General features: G+C 41.8%; 1 protein-coding gene across 4 annotated transcripts in view; it reads right to left on the bottom strand.

Moving 5' to 3' along the window:
* The window catches only part of LOC147705867 (protein MTSS 1-like), a 377,494-nt gene extending 365,284 nt beyond the window's left edge, over window positions 1-12,210 (bottom strand). For all 4 annotated transcript variants that reach the window (XM_086932312.1, XM_086932313.1, XM_086932314.1 and 1 more), the window contains exon 1: window positions 12,138-12,210. In XM_086932312.1, coding sequence (XP_086788438.1) covers window positions 12,138-12,201 — 64 coding nt within the window. In that variant the 5' untranslated portion in view covers window positions 12,202-12,210. The remainder of the gene's footprint in view (window positions 1-12,137) is intronic.
* Between the last annotated feature and the right edge of the window lie 565 nt (window positions 12,211-12,775).

Below are 12,775 nucleotides of genomic sequence, written 5' to 3'. Positions count from 1 at the left end.
CATGTTTATGTCTCGTCACACGTCTAATGCTCCCTGCGTGGGATTGCGCAGTGAAGTATTGTAAATGTATGTAATGCAAAGTAGAAGCTGTCACTGGGGCAGGCCTCTCGCGTTTTAATGGAGCAGAGGCACTGGGGGCAATTAGACCTATTGTATTCCCTCCAGACCACGTACTGTGCTTAATTAGTAGCTCCAGTGTACACTAAGCACAGGTAGTCAGTTGAAGTAGAGGAGTGAGTGCAGAGGAGTGAGTGCAGAGGAGTGAGTGCAGAGGAGTGAGTGCAGAGGAGTGAGTGCAGAGGAGTGAGTGCAGATGAGTGAGTGCAGTGTGAGTGAGTGCAGAGTGAGTGAGTGCAGAGTGAGTGAGTGCAGAGTGAGTGCAGAGTGAGTGAGTGCAGAGTGAGTGAGTGCAGAGTGAGTGTGCAGAGCAGTGAGTGTGCAGAGCAGTGAGTGTGCAGAGCATTGTGTGCTGTTGAGTGCAGAGTGCTGTGTATTGGCAATGTTAATGACAATGCCATTTATTTGTGATTTAAAGAAAAAAAATGTCATGAGCAATGCCAATAGCTCTACCATTAATGATGCCGAGACCATTGCATTGCAAATGCTTGTTTTTCCTTCTTCTGATTAGTGAACATCTTTAATGTTTGTAAAGGATATAAAGACAGCACTCTGAAAACAAATTCAGAGACATTCCACCCAATCAGATTCATGGCAAGTACATTCAGAAAATACAGACAATACGAGGGCTTCTTCGTATTGTTTTAAAATGTTTACTGATGTTTCCAATAATCCTAATACATATGCAACTCACACATACATATTGGACAACTACATTACCAAAATTCACCCAACTCACAGAACTCGCCAAAAAGGACCTGAACTCTATCCTTTTAATTTTGTTGGCTGTTCATCATTTTTGTTTTTTCTTTTTCCATAGTGAAAGTTCCATATGTAGAATGTCACTGCCAACATCCAAATTCTTTTTTGAGGACTCGGATTCCCTTTATTCAGTCAGCACCAACGTGGGTATATTTACACTGGTCTTCTGAACATTTGTTGGCAAACTGGATAATAGCAGTGAGTCTGCCACTTATGTGTTATATTCAAACATAAGCCGTGCCACTGAAAATAAATATAGCCCAACTTTTAGAACAAGTCCTCTAATAGTACAGGGATCATTTACTACTACAATACGAAGCCAATTGGCATGTTTTACCTTAGTACTGCCAAACTAATGTGTGTAAACACTGCTTATTGTCATCACAGATTGCTAGTATTAATTACTTAAAAGAGTAAAACAACTCTGCTATTAAGGTAAATTGAATGATTTTATCTCGCCGATCTAAATAAAGCCAATGGGTCTTAATTCTGGTTAAATACCTCTTAACATAACGAGTGAAATAAAGCAAGGCACAATACACATATGCAAAGTTGTAAAGAGTAAAAATACTCTATAATCCCACTGTTAAAATAGAAGCGCATTATGCGCCACTGAAAGCTTCACCTCGTTTGATGCAGGGCCTCTCTTCGTTGTCAACAAGGGTAACAGGTCATAGTTTCCATAGAAGTAGTATACTTTGTTTTCTTAGCAACTCTAGTGCTGTTTGACAATCGGCACAAACTTTTACAAAAAAATACATCCACCGCTTTGGGGATTCCTTGTGGCAGTTTTTGTGAAGGTCAGTCAAACTGAAGGTGGGAAGACATAAATAAATAGAAAGAGGGCATAATGGGGAGGGGGGAAGGGTGAACCTATCCTGTCCCTCGGTGCAACATGGATGTGCCCTAAAGTGATCCACGGGTAATTAAAATAAAGCTAAAAAAATTATCATCATATGATTTGCAAATCCTATGCAGAATTCGAGGATCTGACTTTCACTGGCTCTCAAATATCTCCCAACTCCTCAGGATTTGTAAATCCAGCATGGGATTCACAAATACTGAAAAGAATAAAACTGCATAAACTCCAGGCCCTGCAGCAACCTCAACTGCTGAAGACTGTGCGCAATTCCTAACAGGGACTGGCTTTCCATGAAGTGTTGAGTGCCAGGCATTCTGGCCTACACCCAATGAGCAGTTTTCACGTTTTGGGTACCGGACATCAGTGGAAAGTTGGGCGCAAGGCCTGGCAGCCAACTGCCCGCTGCTCACAGCTAAAAGCTCACAGAGGGTTGAGTGCAGGGAACGTTTGGCTGTTGTATATGGTTAAAAAAAAATTCAAAGAAATAAAGTGAATAATAAATAAAAGTTATGGTTAACGTTGGTTATGACACCTCAACATGTGTTTTAGAAAAAACTGGGAAATTCAACTAAAAACCAACCACAGTTAAAGTGCAGTTATAGTTACGAATTAAAACAAAGTTACGATTTGAAACCCAGTCCATAATTCGTCATGAAAACTATAACACAGCCACCACAGGCAAGGGTTATAACCTCACAATATTTATACCAATGAGTGACATGTAAAACCAAAATTTAATGAAGCACAATCATACCAATTGACTACACTACATTCATCATCTCTGTTAAAGTTATATGGGTGGTGTAAAAATCTGTAAAATAGTTGACATTAGTAATTTGTGCGGTTTAAGGTTGAGCAAAAGCGTTATTTGTGTTGGCCTCTGCTGCTGCCTTGAAAGTTTTGGGGTGATTCTTCAAGTGGGGGCCGAGAAAAAGTAGGGTCCCAAAATGTGTTATCTCCATGCAATTTACCATAGAGATTTTAGACAAGACTACAGTCCGGGCCGCTGGACAAATTTACACCAAATTTGGCAGAAAGGTAGCTCTTAGTATGGAAAGAGCCCTTTTTATGTCTCGCCTAGGCAGCTGTATCTACAATATGGGCTTCAAGCACTACCGTTCTTTTTAATTTGTTCCTCTAATTGCCCCTTATAAATGCCGGCTTTTGTTTGGTGAATATGCTTAATAGTCTCCCCTTTTGGACTTTTGTATACTCCCATAAGGACTACCCGTTACATGTGCTCTTACTCTTCAGGTTATTTAGGATACTTTGAGAGCCTTAGCATCTGTTAAGTCTGTGTTTTGTTTACTTGGTGTGTCGGCTTGATGAAAGGTTTGTTGCCGTTACATTCGCCGTGCTTGATCGTCCTATACAGCCGCCGTGCTCTTTTGTTTTTAATTTACTCTGGGAGCCGTATTTGTGATTTGGTTAGTTTGGTCATCATGTTCAGAAAAGAAAGGTGCGCAGCGGCCTTATTTGCAGCACCCACACCTGGCTTGTTTAGGACTTGTTTGGAGAAGGTAAGGGGTGCTTTTTCAGAAATTCATACTAGAAAGGTAGTAATCCCAATCTACAAAGGAAAGTAGCAGAGATAAAACTAATTTCCTGCTCAAATTCAGATTGCTACAGAGGAAAGTGAACACTGTTAAATCTGTTTTGTGAAGTTGCAAGTCGCAACGGTGGAAACATTGTAAAAGGCTAGTTTGTTTGTTATTAGAACTAGGAGAAGTCGCATGAATACACGCCTAGCTCTGGAAATAAAGGGATTACCACAACAGTCCCCAGTGCACTGTTAAAATTACAAGAAGTTGTAGGAACTGGGCCAGTGGCAGACTTTTTAAATGCCACTAAAGTACTGTCATTTGATCATGTTGCTGTAAATACTTTCAAACACCTTGCATTCAACGTGTTTAATTTCATCAAGTGCAATAAACTATGTGTACTTAACAAATTTTACTGACCTGCTAAATATAGTCCTATAAAATAAACTTGCGTTATTCAGGACGTACTTTCTTGGCAGCATGATTTTTATTTCACTGTTTCTCTGAAGGTGAAAGAGAAAGGTAGACACATCCCAAGATGGCGCAGTCTGTGCCAAGAGTCAGACTCTGGTTCTTCTTTGTCAATAGTACTCAGCATGTGTGACTGTGCCCAGGTTTGGTAAGGTGGCAAAACACGGAGAGCACAGAATTAGAGTCTGGGTTGAAGGTATTACCGCCAACAGGAGAACACGGAACCCTCCACTCATGGAACAGAAAAAGCGGCAGATCCCCCGCAGGACTGAGCGCAAGGCTCCAGCCCGAGGATCCTTGATAAAAGTAAGAGCGAGAATGTGCTCTGCTCCTTTGCATTACAATATGCTTTTTACAAATAATCGCAGCATTACCTGTGAGTTATCCCCGGCTGAATCGGCACACCCTTACTAGTCTTTAGTTTACAGATGGTGCGTGTTGTTGTTTTCTTGCTCAACACACTTACCGGCTAGGGGCCTTATATAATTAGGGTGAGTTTCAGCCCGCCTCATTTTTCACCCAACAGCACTAAGTAACTTGTGACTTAAATGCACATATTTTGTAATTGAGCATTTTGAACAACAAGTACCAGTATAATTAACGCTGTTGGCTAAAGAATCCAGACTGCCTGAGGTGGAGGCACTTGACAAACATACTCTCTCCACTCCGCTCCTTACCCTTCAAACCCGCCCTTGCTCAGAGTCCATCCTCCCAAGTCTATTTGAGTACCAGGAGTCTGCCATGTGATTCTGTCAATAGCAGATCGTTTGCTTATGGCACACCACATCTTTCAAGCTGTAGCCAATCTCTCAACGGTCAACTCGGAGCCTAAACTGTCTCTCCTGCAAGCTTAAATACTCTCTATCCCCGAGGACGTCTGAGCTTTAAGCTGCCTGTGGTCAGCCCTTGGCGCCTGAGGAGGGAGTCCCTTCATCACTATATTTTATACACCTTTGAAAGAGTGCACATGATATTTTTGAAATGAAATGTTCTACAGTTCACTCTACCAATCCTTTCAGGGTCTCGTTATGGATTATTTTTCTTCTCTAATTTTATAGAGCGCGAACTCGACTTGAAGGTAATGGAGCACTTCACACAAGCCCCAGTTACATTACATAGGGACATGTTCATTTTTTGGTAGGTACAGGGAGATTAAGTGATTTTTCCCAAAATTACATTATTACAGATTTTACTGATGTAATATCCATTTTTTTAAATGTTATTATAAATATAATATACTTTGTTTAGTTGTTTCCTTACTCTATTGTTAATGTAAGCGTTTGTTGGTGCATTATTGTTTTGGTTTAGTTTTGCTCAGGGTGTCAGCAGGCGGAGTTCGCCAGCACACTACAGTTAGAACGGGTGCTTCCGTCTTTCATTACTGGCACTCGCTGCCGGACTGGGAACAGAAACCGGCCCTGGCAAACTGCTCAGCCGCCCCCACTGGGGTGAGGGGAAGTGCAGCAGAGCAGTTTGCAAGGGCCGGTTTCGGACGATTTTGTTACAGTGGGCCAATATTGCTGACCCCCTGTAACAAAAATGGCCCCACCTGGGGCCCAAAACCAGCCCCCACCCTAGCAGCCAACCGGGGAAATGCCTGGTGCCCGCTATGGCCAGTCCGGCCCTGGGCACTGCAGCTTCTTAAAATTCACAGGGCTACAATGACCTGCACCAACAGGGGCCGAAGGTTTACCCCTTCTTGAGAGTTTACGGTCAGCGTCCACCCAACGATGGGGGCTCGAACCCCTTACTCAGTTTGCGGGCATTGTTTTATCTTTCGCTCTTTCATCGTCCAGGAGGGCTGCACTTCGTACCCATGGGAGACCTGCTGATCAGGCTAGGGACCTGAAGTGTCCCTACAAACACATACAGCCCCACTCTGGGGCGACTGCTTTATATGGGGTCGCTGTATTTTTACCAAGCCTACGTTCCTCCGACCTCACACTTTTAAGTGGATGGCGATTTTTAAAGAGCTCCAGGGCACATGGGTGAATGCCCGTAATTCCGGTTTGTTTTAGTATTTTTTTTTGCAAGGTCATGAAGTCTTTATTGATCGCAGGAAAGGGTTTATTGTTATAAAATGGTTATATTGGTTTATGTGGAAGTATGAAATACGATTGCTAACATTAGTTCCTTAACCACAGCAGAGAAATAGCAAGCATATGATGCATTATATTTTGTTTACATTCTGCCACTTTTATTAAATGTTTAACTGTGCTTGCAACTACTGCACAATTTACACAGGGAAAATGACTTAACTACTATCCTTGGGCCTGTAGTTGCAAACCTGACATGCCACGGACTCTGCCCCTGACCTGCAGGCCTTTCAGAGTTGAGCCTGCTATGCGACTGTCACAGTCACAGCCTACACGCCAGACACTGGATATGCTGAAATGTCACTGATTCTGACCCAGGCCCATTGCGACGTCTCCTACCCATACCAAATAAAATATATAACAAACAAGCATTACACAGGCAGAAAAAAGTTGCCATTATTGCAAAGACAAAAAATATAGAAAACATTTTTTTATAAAAAACGTTTTTTAATAAGGTTGCACACAATGTCTTCTTGGTGATATATGCAGTAAAAAAATGCTTACAACACTTTTATTATAACTTATCAACATGCACACAGAAGCCACAGTACACAAAACATAGCTTACAAACATTAACAAAAACAATAGCTCTGGCTGAACAGAAACGGCTGAACAGAAAAGGCGAGACATATTGGCTATGCCTGTGCTTGTTGTCATTTGGTGATTCGTTCAGTAGTTTTGGCGATATTAAAGGGGAAACAAATTTGTATATCTAGAGCAACAGATCCTTCGTTAATCCTCTGCAACTCATCGCAAATCACACACTAATAGGAATGCAATGATTGGCTGGCCGCAAACTGTAGAGAATGTTGCAGCTGCCATTTTGTGTAACGGGACACCACCCCGGGGACCTCAAATTATTTTTTTTAAGTACTAGAAGAGATCAGTGTAGAGATACCCTGACCCCATGGCTGGAACATATGGGTCTTTCAGAGGCCTCTTATCTGTTTAACATGTCGGGGGGGGGAGGGGGGGAATCCCCCCTCATCTACGATATTCACGAATCGGTCACTACGCTCAGTGCGCCCCCATGTAACGGCACGATGGATTCATGAATATTGCCGAAATTATAAAACAAATACATTCACACACAGACACTAATGCAGTCACTCACAGACCCACTCACATGCTCTAACACCCATTCATAAACCCACTGAGAGAGACACACCCACTCTGACACTCATGCACACACTCTTAGACCCACTGAGAGACACACAGGCCTACTCAGGCACTAATACATGCATTCACAGACCCACCCGGACTCATGCACCCACTTACAGACCTACTGAGAGACTCAAACATGCACTCACAGATCAGTCAGACACTGATGCATACACTCAGACACATGCACCCGCTCACAGGCCCACTAAGATGCACACACCCACCAACAGACACACATGCACCAATGGCTCTGCAGGGATTGGGTGGCCGCAACCTGTGATGTAAAGTTACAGCCGCTATTTTGAATAATGAGGCATGGTCTGTAGGGGGGGGGGGGCGCTAAAAATAAATACTGAAAGCTACAGAAGGGGTTAGGGTGACCCCATGAGTGCAATATACGGATTTTTGAGGGACCCTTTAATCAGTGAAAGATGTCAGAAAGTGTCCCCTACCTTGAGTGATATTTGCAAATTCATTGCGACACTCAAGGTGCCCCCCCCCCCCCCATGTACCGTTGCAACTAATTCACGAATATCACAGATACATTATTTTTTTAAATTACATTCACACACTCACTCAAACAGTAATGCACTCACTCACAGACCCATTCATACGCTTACACCCACTCAGATACTCATGCACCCACTCAGACTCATGCATCCACTCACTGACCCATTCAGACAATTATACACCCTTCGCAGACCCACTCAGATTCATGCACCCTCTCACAGACCCATTCAGACACATGCAATCACGTATAGACCCACTCACTCACACACACACTCACAGAGTAGTGGACAAAGGGGGCAGGGCTTCCTACCAGTTTTCATGAATCCTGCTGTGTAGGATTTACCGCAGGTACCAGGAGGACTTCTTGGCCACAAAGGTCCCTCAGTATCCAAGAGGACTTCATTCACCAACAGTAGTGTACCAGGAGGCATGTTTGCAGAGTGGTGGAGAAAGTGGGCGGGCCTGTGACTAGCTCTCTTAGCAATCCCGCTGTGTGGGACTTACTGGAGATAGAAGGGGGGGTTGTTTGCCCCCAGGGACCGTCAGCAGCCAAGGGGACTTCATCCCCCAACGAGTAGTAGTAAGCCAGGAGGTGTGTCTACAGAGTGGTGGAGAAACGGGGTGGATTGGCATGAAAGTTGGGACCCCCTCTAATGTTACTTTAATGGTCGGGGAAAGAGGGGAAAAGCAAAATACTAACAAGAAATATATTCCCCCTTGACCTCAAAAATTGTAATGGTATATATCCAACACTGTGACTCAAATACTTTAGTGCAATAGGGCAAACAACAAGAAAAAGTTTTTTTTATAACTTTATCATTTTATTCTTTTTTTCTTTTTAGTTGTATTTCTTAGTACAAAAATAGTTTTTCCATTTATCAATTTGTCACATCAGTTCATATGTTTTATCAAAAAACACATAATATAAAACACATCATTTTGTAATCTCATCTATAAAATACTGATTTTATGCAGGGAAAACAATATACAAAACAGTCAACACTCTCACAAAAACAACCATTCCTTATTCATCATACATACTACATTCATTCTTAGATTCTGCGTCTGAGGGATCGCAGATGGACGTGCAATTGATACGCAAGGTCGACGCGTTTCGGCAGTATGGACCGCCTTCCTCAGGACCTGTATTGCAGAATGCTCAGACATAAACAATATTTCTATGGCCCCTGCATAATTAGATATCTTTTGTTTAAAGGAGAGGATTCCTTGTCCGATTTGCAGCAGTGGTCGTCAAAATTTTATTTTTCTAGTACTGCCTATTTTATCAGAAATTATCTTTTTCCTTTTTTATCTTGTTGGTGCAAAGGTTTGTTTTTTATGTGTGTTTTGGATCCGGCTTTATACTTGTTATCACAAATTCTGGGACTTGGAATGTAGGGTTATTCTCTTGATGAATACAAGCGCTAATAGTCGCTATGTTGCTATAGTGGAAACGATCAAAGTCTCATTTCTAAGTCTGACATATTTTCTCATTGGAAACAGTATTTAGCGGTGAAGGACACAAGCGATACGAAGCAGAGCTCCTCCTTTGACGATTTCAGAGAGACTTTGTTTGATTGTATTCGGATACACTGTCGTCCGGTCCAGAACTTCCTACTACCGCTGCCAAGGACGTCCTTGGCAGCGGTAGTAGGAAGTTCTGGACCGGACGACAGTGTATCCGAATACAATCAAACAAAGTCTCTCTGAAATCGTCAAAGGAGGAGCTCTGCTTCGTATCGCTTGTGTCCTTCACCGCTAAATACTGTTTCCAATGAGAAAATATGTCAGACTTAGAAATGAGACTTTGATCGTTTCCACTATAGCAACATAGCGACTATTAGCGCTTGTATTCATCAAGAGAATAACCCTACATTCCAAGTCCCAGAATTTGTGATAACAAGTATAAAGCCGGATCCAAAACACACATAAAAAACAAACCTTTGCACCAACAAGATAAAAAAGGAAAAAGATAATTTCTGATAAAATAGGCAGTACTAGAAAAATAAAATTTTGACGACCACTGCTGCAAATCGGACAAGGAATCCTCTCCTTTAAACAAAAGATATCTAATTATGCAGGGGCCATAGAAATATTGTTTATGTCTGAGCATTCTGCAATACAGGTCCTGAGGAAGGCGGTCCATACTGCCGAAACGCGTCGACCTTGCGTATCAATTGCACGTCCATCTGCGATCCCTCAGACGCAGAATCTAAGAATGAATGTAGTATGTATGATGAATAAGGAATGGTTGTTTTTGTGAGAGTGTTGACTGTTTTGTATATTGTTTTCCCTGCATAAAATCAGTATTTTATAGATGAGATTACAAAATGATGTGTTTTATATTATGTGTTTTTTGATAAAACATATGAACTGATGTGACAAATTGATAAATGGAAAAACTATTTTTGTACTAAGAAATACAACTAAAAAGAAAAAAAGAATAAAATGATAAAGTTATAAAAAAAACTTTTTCTTGTTGTTTGCCCTATTGCACTAAAGTATTTGAGTCACAGTGTTGGATATATACCATTACAATTTTTGAGGTCAAGGGGGAATATATTTCTTGTTAGGAGAAACGGGGTGGGCCACGAAGACCTCTAAGCAATCCCGCAGTGAGGGACTTTCTGAAGGTAGCAGGAGGGGTAGTTGGCTCCCAAGGATGTCATTGGAGGCCAACTCCTCCCCCGAATTCAAATTTGCAAAACCCTGCATTCATTGCTAAGAAGCCCTTAGGAGGTGGTGGTTCTCGGGAAAATTTTCAGCCACAGGAGGGGGGTGGGGAGAGGTCCCATGCACCCCCCCCCTCCATTATTAAAAAAATGCCCACAGGACCTTGCCCACCTGGGTGCCAATAGTGAACGCAGGAGCCCACATTTCGTTTTTAAAAATAAATTCCTGCACATGTGCAAATTTGTCATGACCTCGCGGGGATTCTTTTTTTTTGTAATCCTTTTTTTGGGGAGACTTACTATGACACTTTAAAAAAAAATCGGGAGGATTCGTCAACTGACATCAAAGATATAGGCAAGTCAAAAAACGCTTTTACTATGGAAACTAGGTCCTAACTATAACCAGTTACTGGCGAACCCATGTTATGTCCATGCAGATTTTTCATTTTTTTTAACACGACTACAGCCCGAACCACTGAACAGAATCACAACAAATTTGGCAGAAAGCTAGAGGCTGGATCAGAAAATGTGATTTTTGTGATTTGGTGTAAATTCGTTCTGTAGTTATAGAGATATTTAAGTTAAAAAAATATAGATATCTGGGTGCCTACTAAAATCTGATTGGCTGCAAACACTTCAACCAGGAAGTGTAGGCAGCCATCTTAGGGTAGTTGGCCTCCAAGGACGTCCTTTGGGGCCAACTACCCTCCTGATACCTCCAGTAACTCCCACTAAGCCGGATTGCTAAGAGGTCTCCGGAGGCCAGGCCCCCTGTCTCCAGCACTCTGCAAATGCATCTCTTGGCGCATTACTGGTTGGGGAATGACGTCTTCTTGGATGGTGAGGAACCATGGGGGACCAAGAAGCCCTCCTGGTACTATCTATAAGTCCTACACAGTGGGATTCCTGAGGGCTGTTCATAGGCCCCGCGCCCTTTCTCCATCACTCTGCAAACGTCATTACTATTTAAAAAAAACATAGGAATTAACTTAAAAAACCAAAGGTTACAGGGACGATATAGTTGGGAATTAGCATTTAAAAAACCTTAGAAATTAACTGAAAAAACTGAAAGTAATTAGTGAGGTTATAAGCAGTACATTGTGGGGGCGCGAGTTATTGTTAGCTCAGCTAACTAGAACTGCTGAATTTCACTGGTTTTGTACGAGTGAAACCTGAGCCTCACTAGAACATCCCTGTAACCTTTGGTTTTTTCAGTGAACTAAGGTTTTTTTATTCCATTTCGTAACTATAACGTCCCTGTAACATTCAGTTTTTTTCAGGGAATACATTTGGAAATGATACCTGCAATCATACCCAGTCTATGGCCATCCACTCTGCTATCATTAACATTTAATGGCTTTAGATAATCTTGAATCTAGTCTTTAGCCGAATTGTTGAAATGTATGGAAATAGTATACTAACAAGATGAAAAAACAGCTGCTGTTACATTACTGAATTAATGACCTGTTTAACTATGCAACTTGTTAAGGAATTTTTTTTTTATCTCATGGATAAACAAAACAAACATTTATGCTCCTAGGGCCATTTTTAATCTTTAAGTATTTTAGCAATTCTTACGAATTTCAAGAGTATAACAGAGGTCAAATAAAAAGTTGTTCAAATGTTAAAAAGAGTGCATGATGTACATTGGTCAATGTGGTCATTTCGGAAATAACATCTGTAAATATCCATTGCACTTGCTACAGTACCACTTGTGACATCTAAAACTGCCAACAAACATTTGGGCAGCCACACTTGACAAACGCAAACTGCTGCATAATATGAATGAAAACTCTGCACCCGCTTCAATAATTTGATTCCAATTTCAAGACAATCTTGATAGCCCAAAATATTAGAAAGAAAGTGAAAGGAGCACTTTCTTTGCTGTTCGAGTTTTCATTGAGCAGTTGTAATTCATATACCCATTAATTCTTGTGCGTTTTACCTCTGGTGTTGATGGCCATGTCAGCAATTTTCTGGAAAGCATCCAAAAAGGAACCGGTCACCATTGTTGTCGTCCTAAAGGAGAAAATACAGTAATTCAAAAACCACTAATGTACAATATTTTGTATATATGCATGAAATACACTAGATACAATAGTCATACATTGTAAAGCAACTGCAAGTCACTAAGTAACTAATGTAGAAGGAATGCAAAGGTTGGGCCAGGGGAGTCTAAAGTAATTTGCAAGACCACTAATACATGCTGCAGGGAGTACCTTAACACTTTAATTTACTATCCTCCCTACGCATTCCAATCCTTGGCCCTGCCTCTAATGCAGAGTTATTCAAACTGTGGGGCGTGCCACCCTGGGGGGGCGCAACGCCATCTCAGGGGGGGCGCGCACTCCACCATAAAATTTAACCTTTCATTATTTCCCACAGAGGAGAGGCAGAGTGGAGCTGCAGGGGCCCCAAGAAGGGGTGAAGACTATCAACGCCTCATTAACATGCCAAAAGGTCTTTAAAAGACGAGAAACACCCATTACATCGATGTATCGTTTGCATCGAAATGCATTCACTACGCATGCGATTACAGCGCTTATGCGGTTTCAAATAACACAAGCACGAGGCTAGGTTTCT

This window comes from Lissotriton vulgaris, chromosome 7 (genome assembly GCF_964263255.1).
Source record: "Lissotriton vulgaris chromosome 7, aLisVul1.2, whole genome shotgun sequence".
NCBI lineage: Eukaryota > Metazoa > Chordata > Amphibia > Caudata > Salamandridae > Lissotriton > Lissotriton vulgaris.
Note: the sequence above shows the minus strand (reverse complement) of the source record. Positions and strands in the feature narration are given on the sequence as shown.